The 15933-nt window shown below is 48.7% G+C and overlaps 1 protein-coding gene across 1 annotated transcript in view; it reads right to left on the bottom strand.

The window, feature by feature from the left end:
- Positions 1-9595, bottom strand: part of PAPSS2 (3'-phosphoadenosine 5'-phosphosulfate synthase 2) — a 30743-nt gene extending 21148 nt beyond the window's left edge. Inside the window, exon 1 of the mRNA XM_054831150.1 lies at positions 9501-9595. Within this exon, the coding sequence (XP_054687125.1) occupies positions 9501-9521 (21 nt within the window). The 5' untranslated portion in view covers positions 9522-9595. The remainder of the gene's footprint in view (positions 1-9500) is intronic.
- Positions 9596-15933: the final 6338 nt, after the last annotated feature.

Raw genomic sequence — 15933 nt, 5'->3', positions numbered from 1 at the left:
AAATAACAAACAAGAAATCCTTCCACGGTTGCCCTATTTTTTGTATTCAGAGCAGTTCTGCTAAATTACCTCCCCTAAATGAACCCGCTTCAGCAGTTTGGCTCATGCTCATTTTGCAAACAATAGGTTTGACACTGCAAAAGGAGAACTGCTTTGCTTTGATGCCAGGGGTCTGCTCTGGCTCGTGCCAAGACCGTGGGACCACCGACAATGCAAAAACCAGTTATCTTGCAAAAAGAGGGAACATAGATGATGTTCTCACTGCAGTACAGGTCAAGTTTTGGGATTGAACACCCACAGAAAGTGATCAAGCACCTCCACTTAACCTCCAGAAAACCAAAAAGAAGGGAAATACACGACCAGAAGGTAGGTGACTAGTTAAAAACCACAGAGACGGTGTAGCCTGGTGACCTCCGCTGCCAAATTCAGTGCCCGGTGGTGCACAGAGCCATGATCGAGAGCCAGCTGAGCTGCTGTGCACCGTGCAACGGCATCTGCGTGAGAAACACTGCACTGAAACAGAGCAGCTCCCCTACCACCGCTCCCGTACCAGGAAAAACTACGCAGTACACACGGCCACGCTCCTGTATCTTCTTTTGGAGAAAAATATCAGGTTACGGAAATGGTAAACTGTGTATCGGTCCCTCAGATTTCAGGGACAAGAGGAAAGGAGGACAAGGGTACATATTTTGACTACACGTTAACTTCAGTATCAAAAAAAAATCCCAGGGAGGAATTGTATTTACATGTAATCATTTTTTTTCCTTGAATATGAGATTTCGGGATTTAATTAATGGGTTGTGGCTCTCTGTGGTAAATAAGCCACTGTACGTGTCCCGTCTCTTACCGTGGCAAGGCAGGCGCCCTATCTATCCCTTAAAACAAGCAAGACGGACAGACAGGACTCACGCACCAAATACCATCCAAAGAAAAACTTGCAGTATAGCGTCAGGAGATTGTCAGCTGGGCTAAATTTTGTTCATTTTAAGGTAGAATCAAAAACACAAGCTCTGCTGTTCAGAGATGCCACGTGGGGCTGGCTTACCCAGAGGGTCCTCCAGCGAACGGCAGGAGAGTGATATCCCATTTCATCAAAACCATTCCATGGAGCTCCAGAAATTAGTTGAACAAACCAGGACTGTCATTAACTTACCTTTAAAAGCTGAACTGGTGTGGTGGCACCGCTCTACCACAAAACACAGCAAGCCACATTCAGCAGTTCTGTGCCCTTATTACCTCAGCTTGCAATAGGTTTTCAGACTTGGAGGCCAACATCTAACCATGGTTATGAGCAGGCACGTGGGACACCAGCTCCATCTTCTGCTAAGTGAGAAAGCAGAGTCTCCTTCCACTCTCCAAGCTAGCACAGGTTGAACCGAGCCCATCTCAGGTCTAAACGAAACTGGGGCAAGATACCTCTTTTTAACATGCCCATCATATCCCTCTCAGGAACAAAATCCCGTCCCTTTTGAGAAGCTCTAGTGATTTCATAAGCAGCGGGAGCTACAGAGGATCTGCATTTCAAGCAGTTTCACCACATTTTAAAATATATATATTTCCATCAATGAACTAATCCTCGTGTCACTTCTCTACACGACACCGTGGCAGCCTGCTGAAAAAATAAAGCTGGACACAAGCCCAGGCTGGCGGGCGCTCGGTATCGCGGTCTCTCCCCGCCTCGTTCGGTGTCCAGGATGGACACGTAGCCTTGAACGTGGCATCCTGAACCCCACGTGCTTGGCTTTGCAATGGTCAGTGGTCACCAGCAGGTGACAGGAGATCTCTCTCCACCTCAGTGATTTTTTTAAGGTTTGCAAGGTGCAAAAGCAGCAGCAGGAAGGACTGCGGGGAAACTCGGCCAGAACCACCACACGGGACATGGTTAAACGGGGGAACTCCGCTGGGCAGGCCAAAAGTTCACTCAGCTGGAAAAAATTAAGATGAATTCATGGAAGGAAAGTTCATCAAGGACTATCGGGAAGAAAGGCAGAGCCTCTGCCACCTCAAGTCGTAAATCAATGGAAGCTGGGACAATGCACTGTGGCATCCCAGCCAAAAACTCTTCCCAGGCCCCCACTCTCGGCTGCTGCCGGAAACTACAGATGGGGCCAAACAGATCCCCCCCTCACTCAGAACCTCCTCAGTCCCCTCCGTATTTGTCGGCTGCAGGCAGGGATGCTTTCGTCATCGTACCATTGAATGTGCCACCCTACTGTCCTGCTTTTGGCAGGGATAGAATTAATTTTCTTTCTGGCAGCTGGTGTAGCGCTGTGTTTACGATGAGAATAAGTTGGTAATATTTTATAATGCACTAATATTTTACACTGGCCGAGCAGTCAAGGACTTTTCAGCTTTTCATACTGCCCTGCCAACGAGAAGGCGGCGGACGCCCAAGGAGCTGGGAAGGGACACAGCCAGGATAGCTGATCCAAACTGGCCAAAGGGATATTCCCTACCATATGATGTCATGCTCCGTGTATAACTGGGGGTTGGCCAGGAGGCGGCATGGCTCAGGAACTAGCTGAGCATCAGCTTTGGGTAGTGAGAAATTGTGCTGTGCATCACTTATTTTGTATATTATTTTTTTATTATCATCATCATCCTCTTCCTTTTCTGTCCTATTAAACTGTCTTTATCTCAACCCACGAGTTTTACCTTTTTTTTTTTTCCTTTTCAATTCTCTCCCCCATCCCGCTGAGGGGTGGGAGTGAGCAAACAGCTGTGTGGTTGTTTTAGCTGCCTGCCGGGTTAAACCACGACACCTACACAACAAGCTGTGTGAGCCAAGTCCAAGTTGAGGACTCAAGATCGGAGATACCGGGATGAAGGTTTCCTGCCCATACAAGCTTTTAATTATGTGAGCGCGTACAGGGTCACCTAGACCCTTGCCTAAGTCATCACCAAGAACGTTGTACTCTTCTTGAACAAGCAGCTATTCAGCATTTCCCTCACCCCTCCCTAAACCAGGTGTAGGCACAGGTCTTAGTCATTCCATGCTACTCAATGACTGGCTGAAGGACAGTTACACATTTTTCTGGGGGTTATTGTTACTTGGACCCTCAAAAGTTCATGCAAACTCCCAGCATCTCTCTGAGGGTGGCCTCATCCCCAATTTTACAGCCACAGAAGAGTAGCAGAGAGTGAGGCAGACAACAGATGAAGACTTGAGCTCCTGCAATATTTAAGCTTTATAAAACTGACATGTTTGAAGAGCAGCTCCGCTGGACCTCAGGCTGCACCTCCAAGAGTTTGACACTCCTCACATCCATCCCCGTGGTCTCAGATCACCTTTGCAAAGACGGGGCAGATGCAATGAGCTGCCCCAGCCGTGGTTGAGGTGACTCGCCCAACATCATGCCCGGGGTCCCTGGCAGAGGCCAGCATGCAACACCCCCCTGCAGCAGCAGTCACCTCCTCTAAAACAAGGGGGGTTTCCGTCTTCCCACGCCTGCTGGCAACACAAACAAATGACCTTCCCATCAGAAGGGCTGGGCAGGCCTGAAAAATGACCTCTTGCCTAACACGCTTTGCACCACAATGGAAGGCTGAAAAACAGTTTGATATCGAAGAAAACATTTTGTTCTGCCAGAGAGGCCGCAAAGACCTCAAGGTCAGAAAGTCTTGGAAATGTAGGTCCAAATGGTCATTTTCCAAAGATGCGCAAAAAAGCTCATTTCAACAAATCTGAAGTGCTGCATGTAAAGAGAAGCCATGTAAAAAAAAAAAAAACCAACAAAAAACCAAACCAAAAAACGGCTCCTTCCCCAAGTTCCGCTCTCCACAGACGCCAACACATTTTGGCACCCACTCAGTAGATAAAACTTTCGACACACATAGTTGTAACCGAGCCAAGCCGTAAGTAAACGAGAAAGGACCGCTCTGCGAGGGACAGGAGGCAGCACTAGCTATGAGCTACCAGACCTACAGGCAAAATCCTGACTTCCCGGCATCCCATTTTGTGACGCACATGCACACCAAATGCCTCGACCGGGCTTTTTTGCATCCCTCCTTTTGTTAATGATACACTCCAAGTAAATTTTCACTTAGAAATGATTAAGCTGGAAGACCATTAAGGAACTATTTCTCACTTTCTACAGCTGTGATTCAGAGCTAAATCAGAGATAATCATTAGTCACCTTGCTCACGATAATAGTAAATTAATGAACAGTAACCCAAATTACATGACGTTTCTCTTAATGGACTTTTAAGATCCCAAAGTATACAAGCACTGTGACCAAAGTACAAGTTCGAGGCAGGGCATATCATTAGGAGCATTAATACGGGCTCTGCATGCCACTTATCTTTTGTGGGCACATACAGCTGCAAGTTTATCTAAAACACCTGGTTTCAGATAGGCGAGGTCTTTTCATTTTTACAGGCTATTTAAAGACACCCTCCAGGATCAACATCAGCCCAGCAAAAAAAAAAAAAGGCAAAAAAAACCCCTTCTCTTGAAAACCCTCCAGAAAAACAAAATCCCTGTGGACTAAATCTAAGCTGCAGCTGCAGCACACATGTCTGGGTAGCGTGGGGTCTTCAAAATCATTCGCTGCCTTGCCTAAAAGCACTTGTAGGGGCTGCCCGGACAGAAGCCTATGCCGCCTGAGTTACAGGTTTTGGCAGAGATTTGTAACTAGCTGTGACTTAATTAGTGGAACCTGAAAAGCATGGGAGGCTGGAGCCGGTATTTATCCAGGAGTCCAGCAGCAGGACAGGAAACAACATGCTGACTCAAAGCGCTTCGACTCGGAGCTGGAGAAACAACGGTCGGGTTTAGGTGCCCCAGCCGGCACCCCAGATGGCACCCACCATGCTGACCACCACCACCAGCAGCGGTGCTCAGCTGTGCTCCTCCAAATGAGGCCCCTGGGAGATGAAGACAAACCCCGAAGAGCGACCAGTTCTGTTGGGAAAGCTGAAGATGAACCTCCGAGCACACCCGCAGGGATCAGGCCTGATCCACCTCCTCTCCCCTCGGAGGGCAGGGCTGTTCAAGCAAGAACCACCTGCCCCAGCAGAAAAACCCTTCCACTTATCCACGTGCACGCCCTTCTACGGCCCTGGGAGATGCTCTGTCCACGCGGCCTCCCGGAAAACACACCCTGCCGCTCCTGCTGCCACCGCGCTACCGGGGGACACCGGGCAAGCCTTCCTGCGCTTGGGGAAGGTCCACCAAGGTCCCCAGCTTGCAGCTTCTGGGGCTGGACCGAACCAAGCTGATTATTTCATTCCCCATCCCCTGGAGGGCTCAGTCTCCCGGAACCATGGAAGGAAAGAGGCATTCATATTTAGGAGCCTGAAACTTTTTCTGGCTTTTCTTCCCTGAAATTCCCCAAACTGAAGGTCCCTGCTCTCACAGCGCAGAGTATGGTTAATAAACACGGGGCTGGCACGCTGGCAGCCCCACAAAACAGCGCAAGTTAATGAAACAGCAAGGTGGGGGCAACAGACTGGAAAGGTAACTTTTTAATAGCAAAGGACTTCAAAAGAAATAGGGAGAAAAGGGGGGAGCGCTACAGGAAACAAGAGAAGTTGAAATAACAGCATATCAAGATGGTTAAACTGCTGACCTCTCTGCGATCTTTGAAGAAATATAAAGAAAAAAAAGTGATAGAAAAGAAATACTAAGCACACAATGAGCAACTAGAAAACAATCACCTTTTACTGTCACGGTGCAATGAGTTAGGCACTGTGTTTCACAAAATAAATCACGGCTGTAAACCCAAGACTATTGAATAGCTGGATAAAACATCAGAAACACTGTCGTGAGGGATTCAACGCAGACCACGCCAGCTCCCTGAGATCAGGGCTCTGCTGCACTGTCACCTGCGCAAGTGTCACTGTGATGAGCTACCCACAGTTGCTTTGAACATAAACATCCTTAAAGATGTTTTGGTCTTTATGTTCAAGGCAACAGTGAAGAATAAGCGTGCGAGGAGGTGAACGCGTGGTTTGGTTTTTTTAATACACTTTTTATTTTACATTGCTTTGCAATTAAACTGATGAAGCCGCATGTACGTTATTGCGCAGCCTGCGGTATCACTCAGTCCGTCTGAACTCTGCCCTGTGGCTGCAGTTTTTTCTACATGAGAGTAGTTTTTAGGCAAAGAAACTAGGCCTCTTCATATTTCCTCTGGGTTGTCATCTGATCTTGTGGATTTTTTCCTTCTCTTTAAATAAACTTAAAAACAAAATCTAAATTATTCTTACATGCTAATTTATCTTTAAATAAGACCACATAATTTGTGACTGTGCACGTCAGCTATACAAACAGAACTGAACTATCAGAAGTTACAGCTTTGTGATCCACTGGGCTACGGAAACGGTGAGGCGTGCCATATGCCACGCTTCCTGGAGACACTGCGACAAGACCAGACAGATGGCAAAGCTGTAATACCTACCCTGGAAAAGGTGGTTTCAGCACCGGGCTTTCATTCTCCCCTAAGCACCCATCAGGACGTCCAAAGAGCAGCTCGTTGAAAGCAGCCAGGGAGCACGACATCTGCCCGCTGCCAGGGGCACGACTGCGAACACCTCCATCTCGTCCGAGACGTCGAGCCGCACTTTCCACGCACCCACGGGGACGTGCAAGCCACGCAGCCCAGTCGCCCCAGCGAGGGGCCAGCCCTTCTAGGGCAGGGCCGTGCCCGTGGGTTTGGGCTTCGTGGCCAGCCGTTTCCCCGGAGCACGCTGCACCATCTGTATCCTCCTGCTCCTTATGAAAACGCTGCTGGGCGGGAAGAGGTGACGAGCTGCGGAAATGCCAACGATGCCGCAGGTGTAGGGAGAACAAGCTGCTAAAAGAACCGCTCAGCCCTGAACGCCACGCTGTGCCCACACAATAAACAAGGGCAGTCCCACAGCTCCGCGCTACTCACTGCAATTACTTTACGGTGTGCTTACTCCTGAGAGCAGGATTTTGGCACTGGGGCACACAGGAGGTCTGTGTAAGGAACATTAAGTCTTTAAGGTTAAAGACCGTTCTTTTCCCCAAAAAGTCAGTCCTGAAACTGGTCAGAAATAACTGCTTTCTGTCAATGAGGTCTGTGAACAGGACACTGCCCAGCACGTAGAGGACTTCATGCCCCTTGCAACGTCATGAGCAGAAACGAAGGCAGCATCTCCGTGCTAACCAGCCCAAGAGAGATTGCTGCACACCAAGTCTCGGGTCTTCAGCAGAATTAAGTGTCTTGTTCATTTTTAAGGACAACATGTGCAGAAGTAAAAAAAATTAAGTTTTCTTCTTGTACGTCACCATAAGCTTCTATTAATAAATGGGAGTGTAATTAAAACATCTTCAAACTAGCCTCAAACTCCAGAGAGCATTCAGGCTGAATTTAGGTTTTAAATCCTGGAAATTATGCAATTTCCAAAACGAGAAGCATAGTCAAATAACACAGCCAGTCCATCTTGCAACAGCTAGTACTACTGCGCCTTTCAAAAGCCGACAGCTAATCGGCATCGCCTGTGAAACCCATTTTTGACATATTCTCGGACAGTGAATAATGCTGGAAACATCCAGCCTCACAAAACCTTGTCTGTGGGAGAAAGATTAACACATCACCCACACTATGAAGAAGTGGTAAAACCTGAGATTTTATTAGTAATAAGGATTTTTATGAGTAAAAAGGATTCACATTACCAGGAGAACGAAAAACGAGGATTAAGTAAGGAGCAACAGAAGGACAAGCTGCCTTACTAACAGGGATCTCAGTAGGACAAATTATTCTGTGCATCCCTTTTTCATCTTCCAATGGACCCATCTTGGCTGTTGCAGCTACAAAAGGCGTCATGAAAAATTCGCCACCACATTAAAACTCCTCTGAGCTACGATATTTAGGCTGCCAGTTGCGGGAGCACATTGTGCTGTTGCCTGCTCCTTCGTCAGGCGAAATCTCCGATACACTGCCGCTGTCTCAGCCCTCCTGACCCGCACCATGTAATTGCGCTGAGACTGAATGTAATCGTCTGCATGTGTATGCAAATAATTGTGCTGATCAAGGGACCCATATCGCAACGAAACATTTTATCCCGTACCTTTGATATCGACTTGAGATGGTTGAAACTGAGGAGCCGCTGAGACCGCGTTAGAAGCGAGGACTTCACCTACGCTCTGCGCAAACACATCTCCCTGGTCATAGACTGGGAGGATCGCTAATGGGATATCATCGCTGTTTCATCATAATTACCAAAAACTCTTGTAATTAGTGAAATCATGCCTTTTCTCAGTCTGTCACATACCTGGCAGATAAGCACATGAAAATATGCCTACAACTGTCAAGCAGATAGCATTTGTATTGACAGTCATGGTACGAAGGTCAGCCACAATCTCGCTTATAAAGGTCGTTTTTCCAGCCCAGGGTGGAGGCAAAGGAGAGGGATTATTCTAGAACTTCAGTAATGCCTCTCTCCTGTCACAGCAATAAACAAAACTCCCATACATGGCTCACGTCTCGCACCTCCCCTCCCTGAAATAATCCCTAAACCACAGGTTTTCGCGTTTCCAAGAACACCCTGCCGCACAGGCGCGCTTTGTTACGCGTGGTTTCGGTTGCATTCCTATCCGGACAGATTACCAGTGTGTTCGAAATGCATTAAATACATCTGACAAATTTACGACGAGGTAAAATAAAAAATAAATCAACCAGCAAAAGCAGCCCGAGAGACTTATGTCAAGATTTCTTACGGTTCTGATTTAAAACCTGGAAAACGCACGTGCAGCCAGAGGGACCCAGACCTCGCATCCCAAATACAAGAAGTAAGGGAGGGCAGCTGGCAAGCAGAAAACTATTTCTGGCTGTGAGCGCAATTTTAATTTCTGTCTGAATTATGCTCCAGCTATTAGTACTTTTTCTTTGCTGTGCAGCAACGCTGAAAGCCGATCGGTGGCGGCTGTCTCGGCAGCTTTCCCCCCGGGTGGGACCCCGGCAGAGGACACCCGAAAATCGGTGAGCGAGGCAGCGGCCCATCCTTCTCGCCGGCTCAACCTTCGGCCTCGCCGGGGGAGGCTGCGGGGCGGCCGCTCTCTCTGAGGATGGGCGCGATGAGCGGGGAAGTCGGCAGCTTTCGGCACAGCCGTGCGGGACACGAGTGGGATGGCGTTATTCGCCGGATGGCGTGGCTAACCTGCGGGACACGCACCTCGCCCACGCATTTACACCGACGTGGACCGACTCACGGCGGGAGCGTTCATCCTCAGCGCCCGGCAGCGATGGGTTTAACGTCCTTCTGCCAGGCGACGGGCGCGCCCCAAGAGGAGAACGCTGGGTCCGGTCCCGGCACCGAGCAGAAGGCGCCCGGCAGCCGCCGACGCCATCCCCTGAGCCATCGGAGCCCGGGGAGCCCGCGTCTCCCCACGCCGCCTGCCTGCAGCCCCCCCCCACACACACACCCCCACCCGTGGGGAAAGCGGCGATGCCAGGGGTTTAGGGGGAGAGTTTCCTCAGGGAGCGGGACGCGCCCCGCAGCCCCAGCCCGCCCGCCCCGCGGCGCGTCCCTACCGTCTGCTGTCGGCTCGACATGGTGACGGGCGGCGCGGCCGAGCCGGGCCGGGCCGGGGCTATAAGGGCTCCCGCGACACGTAGCGCGTCCCTGGGCCGGCCCCTCTCGCCCTGCGCCCGCCCCCGCCACCGCCTCCTCCGCCCTGGCCCGCAGCGAGGGGAGGCGGGCAACCCCCCGGCGGGGAAGGAGCAGCGCCCCGGCCCGGCGAGGGGCTCTGAGGTGAGGGGCGCAGGGCGGGGTGTCATGGCGGCCCCGAGGGACGCGTCAGCGCCCACGGCTGAGGGGATAAGGCGCAGGGATGAAACCTCCCGGGGCGCTGGTTTAACGAAACGAATCTCAAATTCCCTGAAAGTTGCCTGCTGGGGACAAGCTGGCTTCCCACCGACCTGCCCTCAGGGCACGTCTCGCTGCTGAAATGGGGGGGTTTGGCCCAGGCAAAGGTTACTCCAAGGTAAAAGTCATCACAGCCAGGGAAGGATGGGTCCTGCTCCCGGCCAGGAACCACCCCTGCGTTCGAGGAGAGAGAAGAGGAACAGGATCCCACACAAAACGAGTTGAAAAATCACCTCCCGAGGATAACAATAAAGTCTAAAAACAAGCAGCGCTGTAGGTTGGCCCCCAACCGTTTGGCCAAGATGCCAATAAAGTTAGAAAGAAACACGCGGGAGGTTAGAAACACACAGGAGTACACAGACATGTAAAGCCCATGCCTGACGGCTTTGCCAAAATTCCTCAATTTTCCACTATTGGAAAAGCTCAAATCCCAGAACGTTGCTGAACCGGAGGACAGGGAACATCCTGGCAGGAGCCACCCTACATCCTTGGGGCGGCCTGCGAGCCAGTGACAAAGGAAGAAACGTTCCCCTGTGTGTGTGTGTAATTCTGCACATCGTGTTATTTGTGTGCTGCCTCTCCTCTAGGAGGAGATAACTCACTTCTAATCACGGCCAGAAGAGCAAGCGCGCGCTCGGTCCAACGTGCAGAGCCTGCTTTGGGCACGGGAGTTGTACGCATCTCCTGGTACCTGTTCATCACACGATCACCAGCAGCCGTACACGTCCTTCGCCGTAAAAATACTTGTTTCCTCTCTGCCCTTCATTCCTGCAGAGTTTAAAATGCTGGTGCCCTGAATGAAGCCCCTCGATGGAAGAGGAAGAAGACGGTGGGATTTTGCAAAGCTCCCTGAGATAAGTGAGAGAAGGATGCTTAAAGAAGAAAATGGGAAACCCCAAGGGAGAGATGAAAGGAAAGACAGTGGAATAAATCGGGTTCCTCAAATGAGGTCTCGCTGGAGGAGGAACAGGGCCAGGTGTGGGGAAGGAGGAGCAGGGATGATGTGGAGGCACAGGAATGGGGCTGGAAGGAGGCAAGCAGCACCTGTTCACCCAACTCCTGAAGCCAGGCAGCTATTACAGTGCGATCAGCTATCAGCTGAACTAATCCCCAGTGTAATTCCAGTTAAACCCACGGTATTACATTTGGCATTAACTCGGCTAAATAATACCAGGGTCACTTTTTAGCAATCTCTCATTTCATGCCTTTCCTTGGATTGGTTTTTTGATTGTCCAGCTGCAGATTAAGTTCCTGCCATAAAAACAATATAGCATGTTTGGAAGAACAGGTAAACAAGCCCAAACACGTTATCCCTTGGAAAAGCACATCCTGGTACAAGGAACCCTCCTGCAACCATTTCCTAGCCAGGACACAGGCTGTGCCTCGTCCCTCGGAGGACATTGGGAGGAGGACACGTTAAATGACTGAAAGCATGAGCTGCTCAGCTCTCACACAAGCACGGTGCCATCCAAGCATTAGCCGAGGCTGCTTAGTCTGTTTAGCTGCTGCTCAGAAGTGACTGTATGGCGTGCCCAAAGTAGAGCACCCAGAGTCAGCATCTCATCTTTTATTTGCACAGGGATTTGAGTAAATTTGTTAATGTGAGAGGTTCAGAACCAATCGAATCAATGTTGACCTGGCAGGAAAAGTATGTAAAATCTCAGGGGAAGTACAGGTGATTACAGATTAACCATAGTTGTCATTGTATTTGTAGCTCTGCTCTACAGGCGCATAGAAGAGCCTGTTATTATCTCTGATGAGTTAATTATGCATCTTAATTTCTATAAGTATTATTTTTAGGCTTTTTGTTGTTGTTTAGTTGGATAAAAGCATTTAATATTCTCCTTCTGCAGGATGAATTTTAAATTCACATCTTTACACCCTTACCATGTTACCTCTCCTTTGTGTTTCTTCCGTAAAGAAAAAGGGTTGAAAACGTGCCCGACAGACCAAAGCAAGCAGGGAAATACATTCAGTGAAGAAAGAGGAACAGCAAGAAGGCGTCTGTGAAAAAGGAAAGGCAGAAAGAGGGGCTTCTGTAACCACAGACCACTAAACACCATTCTAGCCTGATATACAACTAGTTCCAGGGAGAACATTTTTGAAGGAAAAACAGTTCTTCCTCATTAAAAATGAACAGTAGAAAGGTCCATGGAAAGACAGAAAACCTGTGTTACTATGTAACAGAAAAAATGGCATTGAAAGCATGCAACACCTCCGTGTTTCCCCTAGATACCCATCAGAGAGACAGAAAACCAGTCAATGTTATCTCCATTTGTTGCATCATTCTTCATTTCTTACTTCATCAAAGTTATCTCCCTTCTAGGAATTAAATTGACTGCTCATAACCTGCCTGAGAATCTGAGCAAATAAGAAATATTTTGTGTATAAAAGATCACGGGTTTTTTCCTCCTATTTTCCTAAGCACAATGCAGAAAATAGTACAACCTTCTGTAACATTAACTTCTAATAATTAAATATATATGGCTATTGCCTCAAGTTTTAATTTGTGTGTGATTTTCAAGGAAGTAATTGGTGAAACAATCAGAAACTAAGCAAAAAAGAAAAAAATCTAGTTGCTTACCTCAAGAGACATGCAAATTAGTGACAATCAATTAATTTTCATTAAAGAACTTCTCGGGCTATTTAACAAGCTGTAAGAGCTTCAGCCTACTGCAGCTGAGGAAAGAAACAGCACCACAGCAAAACAGGCAGGGGGTCAAAATCTCTCCAGATGGGAAAAAAAGGGCACTTGAGCAGCCTCCCTGCTTGGTAAAAAGCAGGTTCAGGGATGATTTGGCAACTTTCAGGCCCTATTACATATGCTAAAGGATTACAAGGAGTATTTTTATTTGTGGGTATTCTCACTGTGCTTACAGGATCGGAGACTTTTGTTCTTCTCCTTACCAGGAAGGACAGAAGAAAGTTACGCCCTGGGTATCTACACTTGTGCACGCAGAACGGGGATTATTCAGTACTCCCTTGGCAAGTCCATATTGCCCTGACACCCAGATCTCAAAGAGGCAATAAGTCTCCAGACAAAAAACTTTCTTAAGAGCCCATTGTGCAACCTACTGTTCCGCTAACAGGACCCACAGAGAGCAAAATCTATATATAAACTCCACTGAACGGGCCCGGTGAGGAGGTCCTTGTGAGGCATTTGCTACAGCCATCTTCCCAGTTCAAAATCCACTGCAGCACCTTCCTAATCAAAAATCCCATCCCAGCATAACCCAGGAAATTACCCCAAAGCGCCAAGACTCACGTGAACGCTTGCAAGCCAGGCACGACCACTGGTTTCCTCAATACCCATCCTGACATGCCTGGAGTAACAAGTTTACCAACAACAAAACGGCACTCGCAGCCCCCTGCCCACCTGCAACGTGGCGGAGGTGGAAATTAAAACAGGCCACATCCTTTTTGCTCATGGGATGGTATCAACCCCAGAAGTATTGCAGCCTTTGGGCAAGTGTCATGGAAGGAGAAGGGTGTCCCTTGCAGTGTTTGCCAACGTGAAAAAGATTTAAAGGGGGAGGTCACCGTCCACAATTTTGCACAACTACATACGCTCGAATTCTTGCATGAGTTCCCTTACATCGCTGACATCTAGCTGGAAAAGCATCGCCCAAACTAACATCACAACCTCAGGAGAAGGAGCCCAAAGATCAGTTGCACTGTTACTAGTGACACTATTCCCTCTGCGTCTCCTGCCCGCTCTGCGTCGTATGCGTGGCAAAGCAGGAACAAAGGGTGGAGGAAGCGGGAAAGATGGCCAAGCTTGAATTTGTGTGCCATGGAAGCCGAGCTCTCCTGCATGCCAGGGCTATGCTAGCGATCCTCCCTGCACTCAAACTACTCCGCTACTGGACTGTCTCTGCTCTGTTTTATTTGCTTTCCTAACATTGGGGAACCTGCAGATGAAGGCTTCAGCGCCTTGCTTAGTTTTTCAAGTGATGGAGACAAAGTTGTCATCTGCAGCACTGTTTCTTCTCAGCTTCTCCAGCTTTGTTCGGATGATGTTTTCCTACATGATCAGCAAAGCACCTGCACTTCCACGCTCCCCCACTCCACAGCCGCCACAGCATTACTCTGCGAGTTCACTCACCACCAGCAAGCAGCGAGGAAGAGACTCTACAGAGGACAAACAGCCTAAAGACAGCTCTCAGGAGGGAGCCCACGGGGGAAATCAGTGGAGAAACACCTAAGAAAGGCAGACCCACACTCAGCAGCTTTTGGTTGTACACAGACAGCAAAGTCCCAGGGGAGGCTGTCACCCCAGTTAATGGGGCGTCCTTCAGTCACCGGGAGTCTAACAAATCCTGCTCATCAAATACCGAATGCATTAAGATCAGTACCTTTGAAAAATCAAATATTCCACAAATTAACATACGTAATACCTTTGGCATCAGTCCGCAAAGATACCAGCTCTGATACTGAACTGCCCCAACAAGCAGTTCCAGCTTATCGACCTCACCTTTCACCCATCGCTTTTCACAAATAGTTTTGAATCCCATGTATAAGTCAAGTCTGGATCTGCAGCCCTAAAACCTCACTCACAAAATATCAAATCAGAAAGCTTTATAAACTACAAAAGCAAAGCACGGTATGCTGGAAGCACCAGAGATACAGGCTGGTAGGGCACTAGCTGCTGGCATAAGCAATTTGGCCTTTTAACGAGAGCAGGAAACATTTTTTCCTCTCCTTGTTCTATAACTCAAACACATGGGATCATCCCCAACTTTTGGAAAGCTGTTGGGAGATAAACAAAAGCTCCAGAAGTGACAACAAATCAGCCACAGAAGCCTTCAGCGTTGGCAACACCCACTGCTGTTGGGGACTGCTACAGCCAGCCAGAAACTTAAGTTCAAAACAAGTTTGCCAAGATTCCACACTGGGAGAAACGAGCCCAAGCCAGGAACAAGCTTTGCACTAACTTGGGTCTTTGTATCTTTCAAGCACCATCCAGAAGTCAGGAAAACAAAAGACTGCTCTCATTTTAGAATAAAGAGGGGAAGATGAAGAGAAGAGGAATGTCACAGTAATCAGTGTCTTCCAATCAGCTCTCAAACATCTTTGCATCCTTCTGTAGCTCACCACCAGATAGCAGAACAAGGCTGAAGAGAGCTTTTCACAAGCTACCATCTTCACAAATACCTCTGCCTCTAATGACGATTTAACAGCTACCTTTGGTACTCCTCACAGTTCCCACTGATAGGCACATGCGCTGCCCTTGTCCACCTACCCACTTCTCGTATTGCTTCAGAGCTCACTTTAGACAACCCAGATCTGGGATTTCCAGGTTGGTTTTTTTAATCCCTGTGCCTCGGTGACACAACCACTAATGCTCACCATCAGGCTCATACTTTCCTACACACCCTCTGGACTAACTGACAGCTCTTAAGGTTCCCAGTGCAACTGGTCCAGCCACTGGGACAGCATCTCCACACATACGTAGCAAATCCCCATAATCATTAGGGAAATGGTAATAACAAAAAATGTACAATCACACAGCTGCTTCTTTTATTCTTCTTTTTAGAGTGAATACAAACATTTGCCCTGTCCTCCAAGCACCACTCGACACCCAGATCTCTAAACGAAGTCCTGACAGGGGTCCTTGGTTTTTCTCACTCACCTCTTTATTCTTATTTCTCTTTCTCCTTATTCTTATTTCTCTTTTTTCCCCTTTGCCTGTCTTTAAAAACCTACAGTGCCTTAGAGGTTTCTCTGCCAGCCCTGCAGCAGCCAGAGCAATCTCAGCTCCCTTTTGCAGACAGACGGCACGCTCTCCTTGCGTTTGTACACCTCAACTACAAGAGCAACAACGGTTGATGCAACCGGGACAGGAAAGGATTTCAAACGCAAGCCGGGGCAGATGCGAGGCTCCAAACCACGACCTGAATGGCTTGATGCCCCAGCGCGGACGCTGGGCTGTACGTGCAGCTTCACCAAGTGAGCTAGCCCAGAGCTGTTCAAGCAACTGCTTTCACAGCAGAGGAGCTGGTGTTCATCTCAGGACACAGGCACGCACGTTGAGGTTTTGAAGACGCGATGCAGAGACGGTGCAGGTGATGGAGCAAAAAGCCATTGGGCAAACACAGA

This window comes from Grus americana, chromosome 7 (assembly GCF_028858705.1).
Source record: "Grus americana isolate bGruAme1 chromosome 7, bGruAme1.mat, whole genome shotgun sequence".
NCBI classification, from domain to species: domain Eukaryota; kingdom Metazoa; phylum Chordata; class Aves; order Gruiformes; family Gruidae; genus Grus; species Grus americana.
Note: the sequence above shows the minus strand (reverse complement) of the source record. Positions and strands in the feature narration are given on the sequence as shown.